The sequence below is a fragment of the Gopherus flavomarginatus genome, chromosome 3 (assembly GCF_025201925.1).
Source record: "Gopherus flavomarginatus isolate rGopFla2 chromosome 3, rGopFla2.mat.asm, whole genome shotgun sequence".
NCBI classification, from domain to species: Eukaryota; Metazoa; Chordata; order Testudines; family Testudinidae; genus Gopherus; species Gopherus flavomarginatus.
In genome coordinates this window covers 210,403,665-210,430,875 of record NC_066619.1, presented here as the reverse complement: position 1 = coordinate 210,430,875, position 27,211 = coordinate 210,403,665, and the positions used below count along the sequence as shown (strand labels likewise).

Here is a 27,211-nt window from a genome sequence, read left to right as displayed (position 1 = left end):
CATTCACCCCAGTATAACTCTATTGATTTTCAGTAAAGTTATATGAAGAATGAAATTTGCTCTGTACTTAAGGCAGCCAATCAGTGGGTCAGATTCTCCAGGGTCATATTCTGCTTCCATTAAAATCAATGACAGAGTTTTCATTAACTTTATTGGGAGCAGGACAGAGCCCAAATGGGATTGCACTGGTGTGACAGAGAGGAGAATTTGGTGTACTGTCTTGAGCGCCTGCAATGGGCAGCAGCATATAGACAGGCAGACACACATTTATTTGATTATGTTAACATTTTAAAGTGAATTTAAAAGGCAGTGAAATAATTTCAATTTTGTAAGGAGTTCACTATTTTACTACAAATAAGAATACATTTCACCTGTCTGATGGGATAACTGTACTGCAGACAAATCTCCACTGTATGGTCTGCACCAGAACCAAACTCAGGTAATCTCATGCCATAGCCACACAATGGTATGGGGTTTCCCATAGCCATGCCTCTATGCTGTGGCCACATCCCCCACTAAAGGCTTATCTACACTTACAACAGTGCTGCTGTAATAAGCTTAGCGAAGACGCTACCTACTCCAGCAGGAGAGCTTCTCACATTGGTGAAGATTCTCCCCAAGAGTCAGTGGCTATGTCAACGGGAGAAGCCTTCCCATCAACATAGCACTGTCTACACTGGGAGAATAGTTTGGTATCATATGATTTTTCACACCTCTAAGCAACTTAGTTATACTGACTAAGTCAGTAATATAGACCAAGCCTAAGTGTGGGGGTGGAAGGCAGGGCCGTCCTTAGGATTTATGGTGCCCTAGGTGGGATTATTAAACTGGTGCCCCTGTGCCCGTCTTGCTCTTAGCAATACAAACATAAGCTTACACTACTGGAAAACTTGCCACATGCATGTTATTAAAACCAGTTTAACTTAATTAAGCACACTGTAATGCTGATGGACTAGCACTAAAGAAGTAGCACTACAGAAGAAATTCTGATTTGACAGAATGATGCAAATAATATAACTTTTTTAATTTGTCAACATTTTATTGGAAATTTCTATGAAGAGGTATTGAAACAAGGATTTGTTTTTAATTAAAAGCAATCTTTCTGGCTTTTTTGGCTGCAAAATCAGTAATAATGTCATCGTATGACAAAGACAAAGTGATGTCTTGTTTAATTGCAAGAATAGCAAGACCAGTCAAGTGTTCCTGACTCATTGTAGAGCGGAGATAGTTTTTAATGAGCTTTAATTTTGAGAGACTCCGTTCTCCTGATGCTGCTGTTACAGGAATTGTCAGTAGAATACGAGTGGCAACGTACACATTAGGATATATGTCAACAAGTTTGTTCATATGAGTAAACTGTACAATGTCCATCATCGATTTTGCATGTGGCAACATTGATGACAGTGTACTCAATTCTTCATACAATTTAAGTCCATTTAAATCAAAACGATCACTGTGCTTCAGGAGGCTCTCTAGGTCAGGGGTCCCCAACGTGGTGCTGGAGGGTGTTATGGCACCCACAGGGGCCTCTCAGTGCACCTACGTACTGGCTGGTGGACGAGCATCCGCCGAAATGCAGTCAAAATTCGGTGGTGAAGCCTCTGGATGACATCGCTTGCTGCCGATAAGCAGCGTCATCCAGAGGCGTCGCCGCTGAAATGCCGCCAAGTTTTGACGGCATTTCGGCGGATGCTCGTCCACTTCCACGGTCCTTTGTCTGGTGCCTGCCAGACAAAAAAGGTTGGGGACCACTGCTGTAGGTTCTTGCACTTTGTCATTAGTTACTCTTGTTTTCCTATTTCATTGAATTTAATCCTGCTCAGCCTGCTACCAGCTGAGTGAATGGAACCCCAGGCCAACAGCGGGTTGAGTGGCTCTGCCGGGGTCTCAGCCACCGGCCTGCTCATCCCACTGCCAGCCTGGGGTTCCTTGGGGGTCCGCAGACCAGCAGCAAGTGCTGAGTGGGGCCGGCGGCCGGGACCCCGGGGGGCAATAGGGCAGCAGCCGGAACCCCAGAGCAGCGGCGGGCTGAGCCACTCAGCCCACCGCCGCATGCCATCAAAAATCAGCTCGCGTGCCACCTTTGGCACGTGTGCTGTAGGTCACTGATCCCTGCTCTATACACTAGTAAGGAGCTGAGCATAATATAGTTGTTGGAGGGCTCTATTTAGCAATAACAGGGCTATAGGAAAGTCAGTCAACATTTTTTGTTTCTCTGATGAAAACTGGCCCACTCTCTTCCCCATACCAAACTTGTCACAAATAGCAAAAAATCCTGTGGCACCTTATAGACTAACAGACGTTTTAGAGCATGAGCTTTCGTGGGTGAATATCCACTTCGTCATACCCACGAAAGCTCATGCTCCAAAACATCTGTTAGTCTATAAGGTGCCACAGGATTCTTTGCTGCTCTTACAGATCCAGACTAACATGGCTATTCCTCTGATACTTGTCACAAATAATTGTCAACAACTTAATTTTCTGTTTTTTCTGTTTTTTTTTAAATATTGAAATTGAATTCAGGATTATTAGCAAGCATTTTTGGCGAATAAATTTGTTAAATGACAATCTAAATGGCAACACAGTACTGCTTCCAAGCTTGGCTCACCCCCCAGCCTGCTGGTCCAACAGCTGCAGCAGAGGAGGAGATAGGTGGAAAACTGCAGGACCACAAAATCCACCTCTTAGGGTGCAAAGTGGCAACAGCAGCAGCAAACCCTCAGCTCCGATCACACGCCAATGGGCACCACCGCCAGCCCAATGGACCACGGTGAAGTTAGCACAGCATCTCATCTCAGAGACGGGGCACTCATGGAGCCACAGCAGCTCATCCTGCCCTATGCAGCTCCCCTCGGATGAGATGGATCACTGCCAGCCCAGGGGAGAGACACGCTCCCCAGCTAGGGTGATCAGATCCAGATGTCCTGATTTTATAGGGCCAGTCCCAATATTTGGGTCTTTGTCTTATATAGGTACCAATTACCCCCACTTAGGGTGACCAGACAGCAAGTGTGAAAAATTGGGATGGGGTAGGAGGGGAATAGGAGCCTGTATAAGAAAAAGACCCAAAAATCAGGACTGTCCCTATAAAATCGGGACATCTGGTCACCCTACAGGTGAGTTCCTTCCCATAAGTGCTAGGAAGCAGAGCTAGATTAAGCCCACTGATTAATCTAGCTCTTAATCTAGGAACATACTTATAGGGACAGTCCTGATTTTGGGGTCTTTTTCTTATACAGCTAGATTAAGCTCTGCTTCCTAGTGCTAGGAAGCATTAATGCATAATTTTTGCATGCACCAAGTGATCTCTGTCCTCTACATTTACCATTCTCCAATCATCTACACACTGTATCAGTGATGATTTCATGTTTTCTTCCAGGTCATTAATTAAAATGATAAATAGTGGATGGCAAAGAACCAATGCCCGCAGGACTGCCTTGAAACACACCCATTCTATGATGATTACCATTTACAATTTCATTTGAGACCCATCAGTTAGCCAGTTTTTAATCCATTTAATGTGTGCCATGTTAATTTTATATCTTTCTAAATTTTTAATCAAATTGTTCTGAAGTAATGGGTTATGTGACTGTGGTTCAATCACCATATATAATTTGACTGTAACTAATATTCAATTCATCTATTACCAACATTATGGAGCAAAATGTTCAAAATGGTCTCCACTCAGTCTCTGATTCTGCACTTACAATTCCGTGTGTAAAAATGTTGCATCCCCAGAAGCCTGCACACACAAAACTATAAGCACAGGTTTATAGGCCTATTTTTTAAAAATTGCCCACAAAATAAAAACATAGTATATCAGGGTACCCATAAGTGCTAGGAAGCAGAGCCCACTGCTTCTTCCATGCAGGGTAAATCCTTACCCCACAAGAATAATGTAATAAAATTCCATTAGGATATTAAGCGAATATCCTTTACACAGGCCTCCTCCCATTAAGCCATTTTCATGTATGATGTATAATTCTTTCCTAATAAGGATCATGGGATATAATTATAGCTAACAAAGCACTTGTAAGAAAACATAACAGGAAGAAAAGCTCAAGTTTAAGAATCCTCAAACAGATTATCTGACTAAAAATAGGATTTTGAAGTTGGTGGACTATCACATATGAATTACATTCTTCATATTCTCCATCCTATCATTTTGTAAGCTTTTTTTTTTTTTAAGCCATAACTGCACATTGTGCATGCGTCATCATGGAGCTGTCTACAATGATGCCCAAGTCCCTTTCCTGAGATGATACAGCTAATTTTGAACTCTAAGACACTTGAGTAATTTATTTTTCCCCTCTAATGGCCATTACTTTATTTTTATCAACAATAAACTCCATTTGCAATCATGTAGTCCACTCACCCTCTGAAGCTCCTCAAAGCCCCCCTATGGTCCTGACCAACCTAAATAACTTGGTGTCACCTGCAGATTTTATTATCTCACTCATACGCCTCTCCCCAGATCATAAATAAATAGCTACTAAATCACATGGGATGTAGTAAAGAATCTTGAGGCACCTGACCGTTAACCTTTTGCTTGATGAAAATTGTCCATTTTAATTCTACACTTCATTTTCCATCTCTTAGCCAGCTTTTGATTCATGTCAACACTTTGCCTCACACCCATGGCTATTTAGCTTCATTAGTAGTTCCTTGTCCGGGACCTTGTCAAAGGCTTTTTGGAAGTCTAAATAAATCATGTCGCAAGTTCTCCTTTATCCACTATTTTACTGACATGTTCGAAGAATTCTAAGAGACTAACAAGGCACAATTTTCCTTTACAGAAACCATGCTGGTTAGACCCTATCATAACATGATCTCTCGTGTGTTTTGTCACTCTACTTTTAATTACTATTTCAACCAATTGGCAGGTATAGATGCAGGAATTATTAGTCTATAAATTCTCCAGATCATCTGTTTTTAAAATAAGCTACAACATTTACTATCCTCCACTTACCAGAAAGATGGCTAGGCAGGATGTGTTTTGGGTATTTGAGGGCTAGCAATATTTTGATATGGTTTGTAATGTGTTTTTGCTGTTTGATGATCATGTCAGGGGATGTAAAGATTATTACACTGTATTTTTAAATTATGGCAAAAGAATCTGGAAACTAGGATAGGCTTTCTTTTATGTTACTGTATTTAAATTACAGTAAATATGTAAGACTGCATTTGTTTGGAATGTAGGTTTGTGAAAAGTGACCCAAGATGCTTACTCAGGACCAGATTTCAGTAGAACTCTTTGTGGAGTAAGATACTAATCAGCATGAGTGCAGATATCAGAATCTGGCCCTCAGAAGTCATGGTAGCAGTAGTAGTTGTTTTCTTAGTACTTATTCAGGCAAAAGCATTTATGTATGATGGTTTTCACACCACACTCATTATCATAGTGTATGAGTTATAACTAAATAAAGACTCCAGGATTTGGTCCACTGTGGATTTGTCTTGATATCCGTGTGTTTTAGAAAAAGAATAAAATCTTCCCAAGGACAGTAAGGTATATAACACTTAGACACTATTACCAAAAAGTATAAAAATCACAGAAAGAAATACTGAGTGTCTGTAATAGGATAGCAACTCTGAAACACCTCACCCTCTCAGCAGGTATTGATCCTTTGCAGAAAGGGTTATGAGGATTCTCCAGTCAATAAAAGTCCAAAATCCTAAAATATCCATTTGTACTCCAGTATCCTGCATTTTGACTAGGAACATACATAATGGATTATGTTAATTATAGAAATATTCATGGTTTAATCAACTCGGCCAGTAGTGGATAAAAATCCTCCTAAAAACAAAAATGAGCCAAAGAATAAAATTGAAGTATCAACTTTGAGAAAGAAACAAATTCTATTTGATGGGTGCCTATCAAAATGTATGCAAATTTGTTAGAAATGCAATAAGGGAATTTTACCAGATGGCAAAATTGGGCAGTTCATCATCATCATGTTCTCACACCCACTGAGTTGTTCTAAAACTATTTTTTATGAAACCAAATATAATTGGCTTGTGTTAGTAAACTGCTAAAACAAACCTTGATATTATCTAAGGACCATCTGAAATTCCTTTTATCGCTTATTTGAGGACATCATATGGAAATATGCAGAAGCCATGCAACTTGGACATTATTCTTGGCATTATTGAACCTTATTCAAAATTGTGCTTTTTTCTTCTATTAATTCATTTGCAAAGGACAGTGAGGAATTCCTGCTGGTTCAGACTGACACAAAATTCCCTTTGAGTTTAATGCAGAACTTGGTCTATATAATTATTCACTTTTGAGCACCCAAAAATTAGAGAGGTACCTGATATCTTAAAAATATACTCTCAGTGATCTCATGTCATTAACAAATTCATGGGTTTTTTGGTCATAGTTGAAAGATGTTATAAGAATTATTACTTTTAACATTGGCAAGGTGGTCCATTTGCCTTATTCCTTAAGTATATTATTCTAATTCACTGTCCATGCCTCACCCTCTCTTCTATAATCTTGTATTTTAAACTACAAGGTAAGGCCCCAATCCTGTAAAGAGAACTACCAAAGTGGAAACCCATTAGTTCCATCTGGGTGCAGGAATCCATCTGGGCCATATCAAGGCCTAAATGTACATTAAACCCATAAAGAACAGCAGCATTTTAAATCTTCAGATTTTTGCTCTCAATTGCAATGAAAATTTATTTTTAAATTAATTTGTTATTGCTTAATGTTGGCATTCTTGAGGATTCCTTGCTGATTAGACAAGACATTCAGTGCTTATTATTCCTCACTACATTTTAAAAGCACAGAAATTGTCAATAACATGTTAGAATACTGACCAAAGGAATCTCTGAACCCTGAGGAGCTATGAAAATACAGATATTCTGTCATATTTTAGGACAGACAGTTATAATCATGGTGTACCAGAGGTAAAACTTTTTTCCCAGGGTAGTGTTTTTTTCTTTAAGTCTGATTTCTATCTATTTTTAAATTAACCTCCCACCCCCAAATACACATGTTTCTTAGGCAATTGCTTCTTAAAATCTGAAGATCTGTTTCAAGTAGCACAGGAATTATAGGTAAGAGCATTTCTATATTTATGTGATTTGGAAAAATCTAAAAACAGAATGTTGAAACCTTATGAAATAAAATTGTTTTGTAACATAATTTATAGTCATTGGTGCTAATACAAACATTTCAAAATCAATTATGTGTTCAATTATTGGTCCTGCTGTCAAAAGATTTCATCTTAACAATGTGAAGTCTGCAGTGTGTCTGGTTAAAAAACACCACCACACACTGTGCATGCCTTAGGCATCATTTTTCACATACCTCAAGAAAAGAAGATTCCAGGAGCTATTTTAGAGCAAAATTGATTTCTGGCTCTTTTAATCCTGACAATCTGTGTTTTTAAATATTGAAGGGAAAACCCCACAACCCTGCATGTTGGTGTCTTATCACTCTTTAAGAGCTTGTGCTTAAATGTTCACTCTCTTACACGTATGTCAAAGCTCAGATCCAGGCATTCACATGGTGTAAATCTGCAAACTCCTACCCATGCACATAGGATGATTTGTATGAGTAAGCATGGTAAATGTAGGAAAAGTCATAACCAAACTGTTCTCCGTGGAACACTGGTGGTCCGCAGAGCACCGGATGGTGGCCCTGAGGACCTCCAAAAGCTGGCTGGTCACATACTACTATCTCCTCCTCCTTCTTTCCAAATGTTTTTACAGTTGCCAGCCTCTTCATTGAAAGAAAGGTTGGCAGGACTATAAAAGCAGGTTGGCAGGACTATAAAAGCAGGTGAAACAAAGACGAAGAGCCAGCCTAGCTGCCTATACTAGGAGGAGACAATATTACATAAGAGGTGATGAGGAAACAGGAGCAGGCAGTAGTGAAGTTTGTAGAGGAAAACAGTGGGAGAGGAAGGGACAGAACAGATCAGATGGGAGGTGGAGATGAAATGAAGAGCTAAGTTGACATGATTAACTTTCTTCACAAAGAACAAAACGTTAAACTAAAAGAGAGCTAAAAATACCAAAATACTTTCCTAGTGTTACTTTTCTATGTAAGCAGTTGCTATAGCTGCAAAAGAGTTGTAATGCTAATGTAAACAGAGGTTGTCTGTGATCAAGAATGGAAGGGGAGGAAATCTGTTCAATCCTGAATAGGAGGAGGAGAACTATACAGCTGTATATGGGAGGAGACAGGCCCGTAAGACACACTATCAAATGTGGTCCATACTATGAAAAAAATTGAGAACCTGTGGCTTAGTTTTTTTTCTTTTTGAATTTGGTAAAAGCAGCTAGATCCTTAAGACTCAAGCAGACAGGAAACAATTCTGTTCTGGAATACTCCTAGAACCTTCTCCCCACCCTCGACAGGTTTAAAACAATGTCTGCTACAGTGTCCCTTCCGTGAAGTGCAATTTCACTATAACCTTGCACAAATTATTATAAACTTTATTTTTCATTAGTTTATAACTAGTGATATGACATCACTTATTTCAATGGAATTACTCTTGATTTACAGTGGCGTAAGCACATTCAGAATCAAACCCCTGTGGAAAGTGATCTGAATGGGAAATTAAGGCCTAGTCTACACTACAGTTAGGTCGACATAAAGCATCTTACTTTGACCTAATTATGTCAGCATCTACACTACAGCCTTGTCCTACTATATATAACAAGTATAGGGCTTATGTTGGTGTAGTTAGGGCGAGGCAACGTGTGTGTAAACACTGTGTTACTCACATCCACAGTTAGGTCTCTTGTCAGTTTCAAGGCTCCAGCAGAGTCATGAAATTGACAAGAAAGCTGGGCAGCTAGAGCCCAGTTGCCCTCCGCTACCCTGGAGAGCTAGGTCCCTGGACCCAGCTCCTGGCTGAGAGCCAGGGTGAGAAGCCTGGGTGGTTATACCCCACTCCCAGCTGGGAGCCAGGGCGAGAAGCCCAGGTGGCTGGACCCTACTCTTGTTGAGGATCAGGGAGGCAAGAAGCCCTGGATGACTTCTTCCCTGCCCCCGCTCCCACCTGGGAATGTAGGTTGTTTTGTCAATTTCATGGCTCTAGCATGACAATGAAATTGACAAAAGTGCCCAGCTCCTAGTCCGAGGCAGGCAGGGGGGAAGAGGGGACCCAAGACGCCCCAATAGCTGGATCCCATTCCCTACAGAGAACAGGGAGGCAAGAAGCCCCGGGTGGTTTCCTCCACTCCTGGCAGAGAACAGGGAGCCAGTGGGCAGGGCAAGCCCACTGGGAGCCTGGAAGCCTATGGGGCAGATGGGCTTCCAGTAGGGAGCTGTCAGCGGAGCTGAGAGACTGGACTCTCAGATCCCCACACTGCCCCTCTTAGGTTAGTATAAGCGCTCCTTGTGAGGATGCACACCACTGAACCAAGCAGGGTAGTATGGCTGTTAATTGACCTAATATAGGTCGATTTAAGTTTTTAGTGTAGACATGCCCTAAGTCTTCTGCATGATACGGCAGACACATAGCTGAAATATAAAACCCTTTTTTCAACCTAGCTTTCCCAAAATATTACTACCAACAAAATTCTATTAACTAAGGGATGGGAGGGGGATGGGCAGGGGAGAGAGATTTAGAAGAGACCTTTCTGTTCACATATATATGTAAATTGCTCGGATTCCACAGCGACGGGCATGGGATAATAGAAAGACAGAACGTTGAACTGATTTAAATTTAAGTTTGTTAATCAAAGTGAATCCAGCTCAAAGCTGAGAAGCTATGCAAGGGAACTTATTACTGTTCTGCTGCCTATGTTGTATCTGTCCTCTGGAAAAATAAAGGACTTCAGACTCTAATTCTGTCCATATGGCATATATTATGAGCTTTAAATTCTCTAAATAAAGTGCACAGGACTGCTCTCATCATTTACAGCAACACTTAAGTATATCGAGAAAAAGCTTCACCGTATAAATTACACAACAGATTCAAACGTGTAATAAGTTACTTTAAAAGACTTCCCAATTACCCAAGAGCATATTAGAGGGTTTGCAATACATAAAAACAAAGATGTGTATGCCAGAATACAAGGCACAGCCCAACAACAGTTTTCCAGCCGCATATGTTTCATAATCTCAAAAAACAACTTTTGCAAAAGGTGTTATGACATCAATAGACAAGAGACAGACTGTGGAGTTACCAATGACATGTTGCTATAATAATCCTATTATTTTGTGTTTTTCTTGCTTCTCCTGTCCCAAAAACACTATATAATCAAGCTTCACAACACAGTGAGGTAAGAACTATTATCATCCTCATTTTCCAGATTTTAAAAAAATGGAAGCAAAGAAATCAAGTGACTTGTTTAAGACCTTAAAGGAGTCAGCACTGGAAATATTAAGCAGGATTCTTGATTCTCACACTCAGATCACTAGACCACCACCCCACATCCCCACCTGCTCTACACACACTATTTTTAACCAGCCACACTCAGCCTCATTAACTCTCCAAAACTACCCACCTGTAAAGATGATTATTGTTATTATTCTTTGAAGATAATTATTCCTTGCTATTTTCATTAGCAAAACAAAAGAAAACACCTTCTTGGGTGTTTCCCAAAATCAAAGCAAGTTATACATGCACTGACTGTGTGGCTCAGCACATATCTGCAGATTTTATCTGGTGTGTTTATTATAAGTTTGGTTTTGGCTGCTTTTTAAATATGCTGCTGCTGTACTAATCAGACAAAAGAAAACAACAACAACAACAAACAGGACTCCTCAGAAAAACTTCTAAATAACTGTCCAGATATGACAAGGGAGACAGTACCCCTTTATTGCTGACTACAGGACTTTGTTTCTGAAGTAACATCCCATTTATACAAAGCTTATTATAAGATGTACATTCCTAGATTCTTCATAGCACCTTTACAGGGTTACTGCTGTTATTGCAATGAAGACTGTTTCAGTATTTCAACTTTCAGCTAACTAGATCTGGAAGTTGAACTCAGAATGCCCTATTGAAGTTTACCGTGTTAAGCACTGAGGGCAATATGTTCCTCTCCTGTGGAGAAACAAGGAAATATGTGAGGCATCAGAAGCACAGAAACTGTGCTACATCCCATTCCACTGTTTCAGCATGCCAGGGTGCTTGTCAGAAGGGGAAGTGACATGAATCAAAATCCATGCATAGGCTATAGGTCAATAGGGAATCACACTAGAAACCACACAGATCACAAGCTTAACATGGCCTCCTGACAGCGTCATGTTCCACTCATAGCCCAGCACGTCATTCCTTTTTCCCAGGCTCTTCTGCCATTGATTCCACTTATGGTAGGGTTCTCAGGATGCTTTGAACAAAATAATGCTATGCTTTCTTTGCACATAATATCTGAAGTTTGGGCTGTAAATGCACAAGAGCTAATAATCACCAACGTGACTTTTCCCTACCAACTCAGGCCCTTTCCACACATCTGCAGAACTCGTGATGTGTATATTTCTGCTTTCATTAAGTTGGAGTGATGTGTCATAGTGCAGAGGTACTTTCTGTGCGGGGTATTTTTCCTGTTTCTATAGCATTTTTCACCACACAAGTCATGGAAGCATCTGAACCTAGCTAGCAGTGTTTTCAGTGCATCCCATTCTTCCTGATTCCCTGGAAAGAAATCACCTCTGCAAGAAGATTCACATTCACACAAGCACGCCAAAACAAAAAAACCCCAAAACCATTGACCTCTCACTAGTGGGTTTCCAGTACATTTATCTAGACCCTTCCTTAAGAGTATATGGCCCCCTCCTAGTGTCTTTGATATTGTAGTAAGAGGGAAACCTAATAAAAGATGAGGGGGAAGGATTAACTTCAATGGACCTATGACAATTTACGCCAGCTGAGGATCTGCCTCATGGTGTGCATTGGATCATGAAATTATGGACATTTTCCTATATATTCTTATGAAAACACAGTGAGCAGCTAGTCATAAAATGACAGCACAATGATAGCAGCTGACTGGGAGAAAAGCAGAATGGAAATGTCCACTTTTTTTTTTTTTAATCGAACATGCATCTAAGGAAGGAAGCTGTGGTCCCTGCTTCTCGATGAAAGTAATAAGCAGTTTATTACTCCTTCCATACTGAACATGAATTTGAACGCAAAAGTGTGCCAATACCTACAAGTGAGGTGGAATTATAAGACAAACTGCAGGTCTTTGACAGAGCCTTAGTTGTGTTTGGTCCGAAAACATAAGTTTTATGTGACAAGTTAAGCCCTTGTAATCAGCACGTCTTCCATCTGAAAGGCTATTATAAAGTGTTCTTATTTATTTCATGTTCCTCTTCTCCTCCCTTTGCTCTTGTTTTACAAAAGGAACTCCCAAATATGGAATTCATCCTTCACATTCTCATAAATTACAACAGGTGATGTTACTCTGCTAGCTCTCCTAAATCTGCTGTTTAATTCCTGAATATTTGGAGTATGTTATGTAACATGGTGGTAGTTTTATGGTGTTTCTTCAAGTAGAAGAAGTGAGCAGAAATCCATAAAAGTATGGGACATAATTGTCCTCATCATAAACATTTATAGAAAATAATTATGTACTCTTAGTTATAGTCACTGAAGGTCTAGCAAAAAAGCGAACATCTACCTTAATTATATCTCATATACATACTTAGTTTGCAGTGAATACATTTCCTGGATGAGGTTATTTTATTTTGTCCTGTTGCTTTACCCATGGCACATCCAGACAAACCTGGATGTACTTCTATGCTCAAAGCCTGATTCTGGCACCCTTCCTTACATTGGGTGGAACTTTACTATTGAAGTAGTCCGATTGACTTCAATAGAATTACCACTCAACAGGAATAAGGGAGTAGAATCAGATCAAGAAAGAATAGAAATTTAGGATATAATCCTAAAAGGTGCTGAGCATCCATAATTCCTATTAACTTCAGTGGGTACTCAGCAATGGGTAATCAGACTATTATAGTATTTAGGGAAGCTCAAACGTAGAAAATTTTCAGTGAAACTTTTTCAGGGGTATCAGTCTCATTTTGATACATGGAGAATTACTCATGTATACACAATGATTGGAAAAGAACCCTCAAATATATGGTACAAATCCAATATACAATGGTATGTATGTTGCATTTGGGTTTTCACAAAGTTACTGTATATTCGAAAACTAAAGGGGATATTCAATGTGTAGGGAAATATGGAGGTGATTCCGTTTAAGATTAATGGGAACTATACACATGTAAATCTATCATGCATCTATCTATGTATCTTGGGAGTTACGTGGTTCTCGTTACCATTATCTGAGCACTTAAGGGAGAGTAAGATCCTAAGAAAGAGAATGGCTCATTTTTAAATCATTATAATGACTGAATATATATTCATGGATGATTTTGCATGAAATATTAAATTGGACCCAAATAGTCACCTGCTTTCTGCCTTCTCAAAAGTAAAATAAAATGGAACAAAAAAGAAAGCTGACACATTTAACACAATCCAACTGTCTTTCAACCACAACTCCTTTTTTTCCTACCTACGATACTTATTTAAAACTCACACATGCATAATTTTATAAAATGAAACAAAAAGTACAAAAAAACCTACAAGCATTTCACTTCAAAGAGTGTAGACAAAAATATTTCTTATGAAATAAAAAATGAATGAAATCTCACTTAAAACCTTGTCCCAGAAAACATCAAAAGAATTCAGATCAATTGTGGTCAAAATGTAGATAACTGTCTTTTTTTATACAAAGTTTCTTGCATGTTTTTAATTGGAGTAAATTAAGATTTGTTTGCAGCTGATTCTGCTGTTTTTGAACTTGTACATTCCTCAGCTCTATGCAAAGAATATTAGCAATTCACACCTCAGAAAGGAATAGTTTTGAGATTAGAAAAACACAGTGTCTGCATATTTGGCATATATTCACCGCATTCTCCTCAAATTCAGCAAACTCACACACAGAGAACACAACCTTTGGCTGAACTAGGTTTCAGGATATAGAATAACTAATTAATGCAAAGGAGACAGCTACAAAACCAAAGCCTTATTTTACACCAATGTTGATGTGAATCAACGACCATGACTCAGAATAAGTGTCTACAACAAATTTTGCAAGTAACGAGGTACACTCTTCCCTTTAAGTAACTTGTGAGCTTGCTTCTAGTTCCAATGAAGTCAATGAGTGTTTTGCAATTAACTTTAATGGAAGTAGTTTTGGACCTGATATTATTTTACTCAAACCACTTACAGAACCTCACCTATAAACCTAAAACCAGTGTCACCCAGTCAGCAAATACTATAGAAAACCAGGTCTTCCCTTTGCAAAGGGAAATGACAGAAGTCTAACTGGGAATAAAGAAAGGAGGTTATTTCTAGAGACAGACAGGGCTGCGGGGGGGCGGGGAGGAGGAACTGGGGCAATTTGACCCAGGACCTGGGCCCCACAGGGGCCACCACGAGAATATAGTATTGCAACTTTTTTTATGGAAGGGGCCCTCGAAAATGCTTTGCCCTGGGCCCCCTGAATCCTCTGGGCAGCCCTGGAGACAGATCAGTACACAGGAAACAGACAGCCGGGATTTCTATTTGGCTGTGGCTGCCAACCTGACTACACTGAACCACAACAAATACTAGCCGATTACATAGTGAATACAACCAACGAATGTGGTTTAAATGTAGCAGTCACTCGACCCGCTTCCATTCACTCTCCTCTCCAGCTCTGTCAATTAAGCATTGGCATAAATACACATAGTGAAACCAGTCTGAAGATACCATCCAATGGACCATCAAAGTCAATCCACAAAAAGAGCTGCTCTTTAACTAAGAGCTCGGCACAATTGTGATGGAAAGCCGGGAGGCACTTTCAACTGGTAGCCAAGGATGGGGAAAGAGAGGCCGCCCATTGGAGGTGGCTCTTTAGGACAAGACCGAGACGTGTGCTGGCCGTTAACAATGGAAGAGAGAGAGAATGGGTCAAGAAACAGGTTGAAAGAAAAGAGAGACAGCCAGACAGACTGCTGAAAGGAGGAGGGGGGCACACGAACTCTCCTCACGTGGTGGCAGCCTACAGCATGTGCGAACAGCAGCCGGGAGGGTTTGCTGCTGCTACCCCGGGCGCTCAAGCAGAAGCCAACAAACCTACAGCCGGGTCTGTGGGGCCCGATCCTGCCTTTCTGGACTGCCAACATTCCTCCTGACTTCAAAGGATAGTTTTGATTGTGCAAGGAAGGCAGGCGCACGTTAGAGCTACTCTCATTGGAATCATCCGCTTTCAATATTTAAAGTGGCCTTGAAACTTCCAAGTTCTTCTCAGCTGTTCCCAAATCAAGTGGCTGCGATGGGAAGCATTAACAATACTGAGCTGTAAATAAAAGTGGGGCGGAGGGGGGTGCTGAAGGGGTTGCATTTAGCGATCAGCCCCATGGACCAGTTATTCTGATAGCGCTACAGCAAGGAATGAGCTTGTGTTGAGTAGCCTCTCTACAGGCTTCCTTTCTATCCAACCCAAGACTGCAGTGATTGGAAACGCCTCCCGGAGAACAGGGGAAATGAGCCCAATTCTGGGATTCAAGGCTTTCTAATAAATCATGGCAAGGGAAGAGAAAAAGAAGCATCTGCTGAAAAGTGCACTCAAAGCACTTTGTCGTCCAAGCACAGTTGTAAAGTGCAAGGAAAGTGGAAACTCTAAGCCCTGAGAAAGCAGGTCTGTAGAAATCCCACCGAGTGACATAGCAAAGCACTTGAGCCCAACTCCACTTGCTGCTGCCGCCCAGACTTCCCCTTGGCCTCGCCTTCCAAAGAGGAGGAAGCAGGTGAGCTCCCAGCTTACACACACATCGGAAGGAAAAAGAGACAAAGTCACCACCTGGGGGAGGGAGTGTGTGTGTATGTGAGGGGGGGGGTAATCAGTTTTAGCCTTGGAAGTCACTTACCGGCTTTACAAGGATCCTTATAATCTATCGCCTCAGCTTTATCCTCTTCATTGAAATCGTAAGTGTAGTCATAATCAAGGCCAGAACAGGAGGAGAGCTTCCCCCAGGCAGTCAACCCAGCCAGCCACAACGCCACCCTCCAGCAAAGCATTTTCATCCTCTACCACAGAGGTGGGCAAGGGGGCAGAGAGGAACTAGGACTGAGCTGCTGTCCACGCTGGACCGATACAGAAAGGCAAGGGATGGAGGGAAAAATTCTCTTCTCCACCTAAAGGCTCCGCTGAGATGCTGTGGTCTCTAGGTGTCCCCAGTCATGTGGGCATACCATAGAGAAGGACAATGTTGCTTCCCCTTCTCCACCCCCTCCTCTTGCAGGGGAGAAGTTGCCGGGTGGGTGGGCGCGGGGGGGGGTGTATTTTGACTAGGGATCTCGCCTGTCAGGGCGTCTTCTCGCCTCTGTCAGCCCCCAGACAAACTTTCCACCGCTGCTGCCAGGGCTCCGGGGCCACGGCAAGTAGGATCCTTTCCGCCGGCTGCCTCCTCCCGAGCGCTCCGCTGCTCCCGTTGCTGCTGCGGCTGCTGCGGGTAGATGAATCCGGTGTGCACATCGGCAAACTGCCACCGGGAGAAAGAGAGAGAGAGAAAAGGGGTGCTAACAATAATTTCCACTACAGTGATGGGAAGCAGCAGCAGTGAGGGGAACAGAGAGAGAAGGAGAGAAAAAGTGCAAGGGCTTCCCCCCTTTCCTCTGTCTCTCTGGTGTCCCCCCTCCCCACCCCAGCCTCCCTCCCATCTTATAAAAACCTTACAGGCAACTAACAATCGTCAGCATCCTGCTTACTTATTCATACAATCAGGGTCAGGATCCCGGCTGCTTCTGATCTGCTCTCTTGATAGTCTTATGAAAACACATACGCACTCACTATATGCCTCTCTGTCCATATAGCTTTCTCTATAGATAAGCAATGCATGATATTTTTTAAGAGGGGAGAAATCTTGCGAGAATCAGATAAAACACCACACGAGTCAACTCTCAGCAGCGAAGGAGACTCGGGGGAATCCGTGAGGATGAGGTGAAGATGAAAAATCACTGCAATCTTCCCCCCCGTCTCTAAAGAAGTGCCTGTGTTTTCTCCCTCTGCTGAGGCCGTGCAGCGTTCGCCCCATGAGCTGGGGGAGTTTAAGTGTCCATAGTTTGTTTAAAAACGGGTAGAAGATATAAAAGGTCCATTAATCTCCAAAGTTCAGCCAAGGAGCTGGGGAAGCAGTTCCAAAATGAAAGTAAAAAAATTAAAAATTAAAAGGCAAATGCAACGCAAAATTACAGATTGCAACAGGCAACGCTAAGCTCTTACAGTCCGGCTTTGCTTTTTTCACGTGGATCTCTGAAGGAGAGTTGTAAAAAGGTTTATTTTCAAAAGTTCCCGTAGAAGCAGCAGACGTAACAGCGCCAGCTCACTCTCTTCCTCCCTTGCCTTCAATATGTGACTTTGTATAATTCAGCTTGATCATTCAGTCACTCGCAAACGGTGAGGGTGAGTTGGTGGTGGTTGTTTTTTTTAAAGCCAGAGCGAACGGATCAACACGCAAAGTCTCCTTTCAGCCGATCAACCCGGAGAAAGAAAACGTGCTACTGGACTAAAAATAAAGCCATAAAAATACCATGTGTTCATTTAACTCCCCTCTGAGACAGAGTGATTCCGATCCTGCAGTCACGCCTCAAACTATAAACTAAGGTGAGATTTTTCCCTAACAAACTCCTCCTCCTTTTACAAATTTCCATGGAAAGGAGGGTGGAGGAGAGGAGAGGCGGGGTAGGTAGCTGGGAGTTTCTGCGGTTCCAGTCTCGTTATGGTGTCACATTTAACACTGACTTTTGAAATGACTGTGAAGATGCTGTCTTTATTTTACATCAGAGCCCTCAAAAGTCTGGTATGCCCTAACAACTTCCCCAGGCAAGAGATAGTCCCTTCTTCCTTAGCATGTGAACAAGATACAGGCATCTGCTCCTGTGCAGTGCAGACAGGGACACAGTCATTATGAATAAAATCAGATTGGTCTGACTATTTATAAGCACTTGCTTCATTTTCTTAAACTTCAGATTTAAAAATTTTATTCAAATAAATGTTTGAAATGAAATATACACAGGTTGAGAGGGAAGGTACTGTATATCTGGGATCAGGCTTGGGTTGTGGGGGGGGTTACAGATATTGTTTGGAAGAATGGAAAAAATACATATATATTGCATAACAGGCTATAGCAAATACTGTTTCTCAAGGCTTAGTGTTTGGAAAGTTAGATGTGATATCTACCTTCAAGCTGTGGCTGCTGCTGCTTAGAGCTGTCTGAGAGGAAGGTATGCAGTGTTATTGTAGCTCTGTTAGTCCCAGGATATTAGGGAAACAAGGTGGTTGAGGTAATAGCTTTTACTGGACCAGCTTCCAGTTGGTGAGAGAGACCAGCTTTCAAGCTTTATACAGAGCTCTTCTTCAGGTGGTGGAAGTTTGGGGAAGAAGAACAGACACACAAATGTGAGACTGGAGGTTGTGATTCAGATAGCCAAATCTGGATTAATTAAAATAGCCTCTTGTCTTCACTGCAGTTGTTAATGTATTTTCTGTGACTACATAATCCTGGCTACTAAAAAAGAAAAAAATAGTCACATCTATCTGTCCGCTACCCAGTTTATGTCAATCTATTTTATCTGAGCCTATCAGTGTGAGATTCATTTACTCCACAAAAATGAATGGGGTGTGTTGCTCTGGTGCAGTGCTATAGATAGATACCCTACCCCCCAGTTAATGCAATTAAAACTGAGAAGGAGTTGTAAGTAGTAGCTTGCTGCCCCATATCACATTCAGTGTCAAACATCAATTAACATAACTATTTTCAGATGCATTCATTAATTTTGTATACCTCAATTACCTTAAGAAGTTGTGTGCCTTATTTTCAGAGGTAAGGAGCACCTCCCTCTGATTTCATCTGGTCTCAAATTGGTCAACCTAAAGTTGAGACCTCAAAATGAGCAAACACTGCTAAAAATTTGTCTGTAATATTTCTTAAAAGGTAATTTACCAGCAGTTCAGTTTACTGTGGGTTACAGAAGCCTGTGAAGAGCATGTTACATCAGCTCACAAACAAGCCTGAAAAACTTAGCAGCTATTTTTCTCCTTTCAGCATAGTTTCCATGACCAGCAATCCTAACAGTTGTGAATACAGGCACATGAACTCACAAAGAGGAACCAAAGAACATTTCTATCAAAACCATCAAAGAAATGATAAAATATAATGACTTGTCTTTATCCCTATGATATTTTGACTGGTGGGCTGTATCTATTAACAAATACAGTATTCTACTGAGGGGGCTCGTGTGATCAGAACAAAAACCTAACTTCTACTATTTTGTATTATACTATAAAGCTATAAAACACTTTACACACACACATATGTATCAGTAGAGTGTTAGTAATTGTGGTATTTGCCCGTTCTTTTGTAACCATGGGAAAACAGTGTACAGTATGTGATCCCAAATGTGTCAATCTCCTCATTGAGATGATTATTAGACTGTCTGTCTCCCTCTTGCCAGCGGGAGATTAACTCTCTCAGCAAGGTACGCACTGACGTCACCCTTAGCCTCCAGCCGACAATCTGCCCCTGACCTCAGCATCACCAGAAACATCAGAACAACACCAGCCGCTAGCAGGCTTGAGGACAGCTTGCCTCGCAGAATTCTGACCACATTAAGAGAGAGACCCAGACATACAACTGTGCCAAAGACAGAGAAATAGATCCTCTGTACCTGTCACAGTAGATGGGAATAAAATGTAAATGTATGAAGTGTGAAGATCAAGTAAATGTGATTTACAAGTTCAGGACAAGATCTGCTTTGTGTTTGTTATCCATAACAACTACAGATTAAATTAATGATTCAGATTTAAATGTAAAGCTCTTGCCATTTATAAGTTCCACAGCATTTAGATATCACAGTGATGGGTATTCTTGAAAAACGTAAGATGGCGAAATAATAAATGTATACTACTACTTGCATCAATCACTTTAGAAAATCCTTCCTCATATTAATAGAAATTATTTTCCCAGATTACTTAAATAATTTGGTTATTACACATCATTTCCTAATTTAAAACTTTCAAAAGTGTAATCTTCCCCATATTCAATATAGCTTGTTTCTGACTGCACAATTTAAAAAACACTACTTTAAATAGAAGGGGGGAAATATCACGCATACATCTCTACCACTCCAAAATGCTCACAGTTCTGACAATCCATGTGACAACAAAATCAATCAATCAAAATACATCCTACAGCCGTTTCCAAAGAAACCAACACATAGCCAAAGAGACAGATCGCATAAGCTGGAAGGAAACCAACCAAAGGAACACAACAGCAGTGACAACAACAAAAACCCCAACCTGAAGCATTTCCTCTTTTCTCCAAAATGTTGAATATGTTATAAACCAAACAATACTGAAAATGCTATAGTATAAATGATATATAAAACAGGTGGTGATGGAATACTGTACTTCTTTCATCCTGTCTCACTACATAATTCACTGGAGCTGGGCTATAGAGACTCTCTTCCACCACAAAAAGTATTAACAAAAAAAACCGCAAAATAAACTAAAAAAAAACCAAAAGAAACTTGTCAGTCATGGAACTGAAAAGATAACCTTGAAACGTCGCTGATCAATCATTTTTGTCATACACACCCCTCCTCCTCTGTCTGTGTGTCTGCTACATAGGCCTCAATTCTGCCCTGAGCTCTATGAGTATGTTTATACTGCAGCTGGGCACACATTTCTCAGTGAGGGGACACACACTACCTCTGCTCAAGCTAAGGGTAGCACAAGCAGTGGCTCGGGCCAGTTGTCCAAGTACGTACCTGAGGGGTGAGGGGGTTGTACTCAGAGAGGTGCTCAGATTACAACTGAGGTGCTCACAACTGGCTACACTGCTGTTTTTAGCGTACTAACTCGAGCAGAGCTAGCATGCATCTCTCTACCCGAACTGGGTGTGTGTTCCCCTGCACTTCTGCAGAGCACAGTACAGTCCTATTGAAGTCAATGGGATTACTCACAGTAAAAAGTTAAGCACATGCCTAAATCATTGCAGGATTGGGTCCATAAATCATGAACTCCTTGGGGCAGAGACTTTGGCCGGATTTTCAAAGGAGCCTAAAGGAGTGAATTTAATGAAAGTTGGCTCTTTCTTCCTTAAAATCCTGAAATCCCAGCCCTTATCTGGAAAATGTCTAACACACTTCTAAAGAAATATGAATATTAAATTATGTTTAATGAGTTTCAATTTCTCTCTTCATTGATGAGACAGTAAGGTTGAAGGTAAAATACTCAAACACAAAAAACTGAAAGACCATTATTAAGGTTGCAAAGTCAAAAACTTAAAAGTTAGAAAATGCCAGAATTAACATTACCTGTATGGTCTTAATTCAGATCTCTTTTGCATATGCATTATGATACAATCTTTAATTACATGATCACAGTGCTTAATTTCTAATGAAAGAGGTGCCAGGGCTCAGGCAATTTTTTTTACATTCATAACTGATTCAGGAAGCCCAGAGGTGCCGCAGCTATGAATTGGCAAGCTTTGGCACAAATAAAAACTGCATGATCACATAGTAGTTTCTCCACAGGACCCTGTTTCATTCAGTGCATAGAACAGACAGTGCTCAATTAAAAAACAGCTATTCAATATTTTGTTTTCTCCTCATTCTTCGATGTGTTTCCTAGGCCTTATTTACTGCAAACTATTCAAACCCTGGTTTTAAGGCAGGATTATTAATTTCCTTGTGTTTTTTCCTATGGTGCTTATCACTATAGTCTGAGTGTTCACAAATATTAATGAATTTATTTTCACAATACCCTTGTAAGGTGAAGCAGTATTATCCCCATATTACAGATGGGTAACTGAGGCAGAAAGAGATTCAAGTAAACGGTATTCACTAATTTTGGGTGCCCAATTTGAGACACCTTGGGCCTAAGTTTTCAGAGTACTTAACAGAAACAAATTTGGTTTAAGTGACTTGACTAATATCACATAGGAATTGTATGTCACAAGCGGGGTAGAATTCAATTCTCTAGGGTAGCATTCAGGGCCGGCTCTACTGTTTTTGCCGCCTCAAGCAGCACGCCGAATTGCCGCCACGGATGGCGAGGGCAGTCTGCCGTTAGGGCAGAACACGTGCTTCTGCAGCGGTGGCAATTCAGCGGCAGCTTCTGTCTTCAGCCGGAAGACAGAAGCTGCGCCACCATTGACAGATGAACATAAAAGCTGTTGCTGAATTGCCGCCACTGCGGAAACACGCATGCCGCCCTAACAGCACAGGGACTGCCCCCGCCATCTGCGGTGGCAATTCGGCGCGCTGCTTTGGGGCAAAAACACACAGACTTCCGCCCCTTGCAGATTGCCACCCCAAGCACCTGCTTGGGATGCTGGTGCCTGGAGCCGACCCTCATAGCACTGAACTGTCTTAACCATCAGGGGATAGCCATGTTAATTTGTAACCACAAAAACAAAAAGGAGTCCGATGGTACCTTAAAGACTAACAGATTTATTTGGGCATAAGCTTTCGTGGGTAAAAAACCTCACTTCTTCATAAATCTTTAAGGTGCCACCAGACTCCTTGTTGTCTTAACCATGAGATTGTCCTTTCTCTTCCTGCCTCCTTTCTACACACCTTCCAAATTCCGCAACAAATAAAGCAGAGCAGATTCATCCCGTGCACTGAATCAGGGAGGGGTCCTATGGAAAAAATAGTATGTGATCCTGTAATTAAAGACTGTCATCATCCATATGAACAAGGGGACCAAATTAAGGTTGCACAGGCAACTTTTAGATCCATCACACAGATCTCTGCTACTTGAAGCAATGGAGTGACTGATAGCAGTAGTAGTTTGTCATCTTGCATGTGGACCAGCACCAGAAGAGGATGAGACGCTTTTCCAGAGGGTTTCATATATATTTGCTGACAGCAGAGGAATGTTGACATTCAGGAATCTTGGGTTCCATTCCAGGCTCTGGAATGGAGTGTAATCTATTGGACACAGACTCTTCTGCCTATTCCCTCTTTTGCCCTGTCCCTGTCCTGTCTCTTCCCCATGCCTGGCTCCTCAGCCCAGCCCATTCTCCTCACTTAGTCACTCCCAATCTCCACTAAAAAGCTCATCCTCGTTCTTGCCCAGCAAGTCCTAGTCTCACTCGCTCCACACTCCCATTCCCAGTCTCCTTGTCCAGCCATTCCCAGTTCTACCCCGACTGCACCACCTAGCTCCTTGTCCACATCCTCTGTGCCTAGCACCCCATCACCCTACTCATAGGCACCAACTTTCTCAGGCACCAGTGGGTGCCCGTGCCCCCCTGCCCCTGCCCCAACTCCACCCCATCCCTGACCCCACCCTCATTCCAACCCCATCCCCAAAGTCTCCACCCTAACTCCGCCCCCTCCCTGCCCCTATTGGATCCCTTCCCCAAATATCTGCCCCAGCCCTGTCTCTTCCCCCACAGCACCATGTTCCCCCTCCTCTCCACTCCTTCTCTGCCCTGCGAATCAGCTGTTTTGCAGCACAAGTGCTGGGAAGGAGGGGAGAGAAGCAGGATGCGGTGGCCCGCTCATGGAGGAGGCAGACATGGAGGCGGAGGTGAGCTGAAGCAAGAGGGCAGGGCGGGGCCACAGGGAGCTGCCGGTGGGTGCTGAGCACCCACCAATTTTTTTCCATGGGTGTTCCAGCCCCAGAGCACCCACAGGGTCAGCACCTATGTTCTCACTGGCTCCCAATTCCCATCTCCCTGTCCAGGCTCCCTCCCCAATCTCAGTGTCCTTATCCCCCACCCCACCCAGAGCCAGCTTTAGGAAGTGTGGGGCCCAATTGGAACATTTTTGGCAGGGCCCTGGCAGGGTCTAGTCCCCATACCCCTTCTGCCGGTCCAGCTCTTGTCCTCTCTATATTCAAATCTGGCAGCTTCCTCTTCCAGGTTGTCTAGGCCCAACAGGTGGGTCATTGAGAGCACAGGAAAGAGAGTCTCCTTGCTCTCAGCAAAGGTACCTGGACCTACACCTAGCATGGTCAACTATCCACATCTACAATGGCAGGGAAAATCCTGCTCAGCCCTGGTCTGGAGCATGCTCAGCACAGATGGAATCTGCAGGGAATTTGGCTGCTAAAATCTAAGACGTTTCTACTGAGCACATGCAACAGATTTTTCAAAGGTTTATAACTTGACCAAATTTGGGCCTATTTTCATGGGGATGGCAAAAGGCACATCCCTGATAGAAAGGTCACCCACATGCCAAGTTTCAAGTCCCTGTTCCAAAACATGGGGGAACTACAGCTGTATGAAGAAAAGGTCACTAATTTCTAACATGGGCAAAACTACATCTTTTCCCTTGACCTCATTCTCAAAAATAGCTGGACCATATCGGTTGATATTTTAATAAATAAATAAATAAAATAAATCAGTCTGAGGGAGACATCCAGCATGGAAAATGTCATCCCAAAGCTTAAAGTTCAACAAAATTATAAGTAAGTAAAAACAATGTATAATAATAGGAAGTGTCAGGCAACCTTAATAATGGGCAGCGCTCCCAGCTACACCTAAAATCTGATTGTATCCTCTCTCCATTTCTTATATTATATAAAATGTAAAAATAAACACAAGATTATCTGTAAAACTTGTGCGGATGGTAAATCAAGCAAATAAGCATAAAACAGATTGTTTAGTACAAATATCTAAATCAGAAACCGCTGTTCTCTGGTGTTTGGTCAGCATCCCTGACTCTCCTCAGGGAATAAATCAATTTGCAGCAGCTGTGGACAGCTATTTAGATCCAGGGCCAGAAGAGCTTAATTGGGAAGCAATGTTCAAAGTTAAAGGTGTCAGATTATCTTAAGTATACGCTTGTCTGGAGCACACTCATAGATATGTATTCTGAGTTTTAGGAGACAACTTGCCTTTCTTTTAGTTAATAAACAGTGTGCATAAATGCCAGTTTTTGCTGATTTGTTGTCCTTCATTAGCTTTTCTGACTCTGAAAGGAAATGTAGGTTTCCAGATAAAAAACCAAATCTCAGTATTTGTTAAGTGAATTTAAAACAAATTTTGTAACTCTTATTTATTGCCTATCAGGGTTCTACTGAGTGACAACAACATGCCCTCAAATAATAGGCGTGAAAAGAACATTGGTCTAAGAAGGTATGTTTTGAATTCTGTGCACTCCAGATCTATTATTAAACATTATTACAGGACTGACTAGTAAATGTACAGGGTTAATTCTTCCCTTCTGTACTCAGCATATTGTCAAAATATCAATTTCAAAAAATCAAACCCAGTGGTTAACCTTTGACAGGAGAAAACCCACAATGGGCCTGATCTCACAAGGTACTGAGCACTTCCAACTTCCAGTCACTTCCTGGTTGCTGAGGATGCTCAGCACCTTGGATCGGCAGTTTTGAGCAGAATGCATTTCAGATGAGAACCTCTAACTTGATCTGTGTGATCAACCTTTTGGATATTAAAATAAGCTATCAACAACTTCTTTGATAAATATTCTAAAGCAAATGGGCATACATAAGGAAGTTTGCCAAGAGGTTTCATGTCTGGAATCAATATAATTGGAGATATTCAAGGCAAAACTAGTAAAGGAAGAAAGTTATGAAAATAATCCTGTAGTAATGCCTGGGAATAGGAAGATATCCTCTCCAACTCTAGTATCTATGAATGAAGAGAAGAACCTCAATATAAATAGGGTGGCTAATTTCTCTTTAGTTCTTCTGAACAGACACAATGGACTATTAAAACTCCGGATCACCAGTAATAAATAAAGCACATCCAATACCCATAGAACTTGGAAGACTCTGTCAGCTGTCTTATGGTAAGGATTGAGAAAATTAGATACACACTTTATCAATGACCACAGTGTTATCTGTTATGTGTCTTGTTCTGCGGGCAACAACAACAACATTTGTATAAAGTTAGTTACACTGCAATCTCTTTCTTCTCTCGCATACAATAGAAATTACCTAGACATACATTTGACTAATAAGGTGTATGATGCTTTTGGGCCTGGAACGCAGAGCTCTGATGATTTTGTTCCAGAAAAACATCGTATAAATGGTGTGACTTAGGGTACGTCTAGTCTAGAAACAATACAGAGGCATAGCTGCAGCACTGTGCCACTCTAGCACTGCAATGTAGACATTTACTACAATGATGGAAAGGGTTCTTCCATTGCTGTAATAAAATCCACCTCTCTGAGAGTTGGTAGCTAAGTTGGTGGAAGTATTGACCTTGCGCTGTCTACAGTGGGGCTGAGATTGGCTTAACTACATCTCTCACGGATAGGAATTTTCCCTACCCCAGAGCGACCTAGCTAGGTTGATCTAACTTTCTAGTGTAGATCAACTCCAGGACATCTTTCTCTGATGTACAGTACTGTGAAAATCATGTATGTCTATGGGAAAAGTAATGTAAATGTTATCATATTACTTGTACTGTGTGTATTATTCTCCTTTATTATTATCGGCCTCTTTCTTAGGTTGTGCTGTATAAAGCTTCTTTTATGAGACACTAGTGCCAAGTGCCAATAATTAATAACCCATTTCTGAAGATTTAGGCATTATACTATAATTCAGAGATTGAAAAAAAAAACCTATCATCAAAGCAATAGTTTTTTTCCAATCATCAAAGGTATATGCCCAACCACCAATGAATATTTGATGTAAACTATACATATAATATACACACATAAAATATGTATCGTATATACACATATTGCAGAGCTCAATTATGCAGTTAATTCTATTACTTCAGTGGACTTACACTTGGAGCAGCTGCAGAACTAGGTCCATACAGTTTATGCAAAATATATTTTTGAAATATTTATTTTTTACCTGCCTCTGAAATTACACATTGGCAGATAGTAGAGGTGTCAAAGAAATATGGATGATTGATCGCAAAGAAATACCAATACTATAATTGGCCCAAACCAAAATCTGATTTCCAGACCCATCAGAATTCAAATCCTGACCTGGACACACATTTCACATCTAGTCTGTATCTCTATAATGTGCTGAACTGGAACTACAGATCTGAACCTAGGGCTTTGTGAAATTTGGGTCAAGATCTAAATTTGGCATTTGAGTTTATCATTCTGTAGAACATTACCACAACAATCAGGAGCAGGTTTTTAACTATATTTACACTGAAATGCAATAGAAACAAAAGGATTGTGATGTTTTGATTACTCGGGCATGTTAAAAAATTAACTTGCTTTACTTTCCAACAAAT

General features: G+C 41.3%; 1 protein-coding gene across 2 annotated transcripts in view; it reads right to left on the bottom strand.

The window, feature by feature from the left end:
- Positions 1–17,591, bottom strand: part of TLL1 (tolloid like 1) — a 197,083-nt gene extending 179,492 nt beyond the window's left edge. The window contains exons 1-2 of one of the 2 annotated variants that reach the window (XM_050946175.1): positions 16,734–17,591; positions 15,893–16,507 (exon numbers count right to left, since the gene is read on the bottom strand). In XM_050946175.1, the coding sequence (XP_050802132.1) occupies positions 15,893–16,049 (157 nt within the window). In that variant the 5' untranslated portion in view covers positions 16,050–16,507; positions 16,734–17,591. Of the gene's footprint in view, positions 1–15,892; positions 16,622–16,733 lie in introns of those variants that run through there. The other variant, XM_050946176.1, reaches the window with a different exon arrangement.
- Between the last annotated feature and the right edge of the window lie 9,620 nt (positions 17,592–27,211).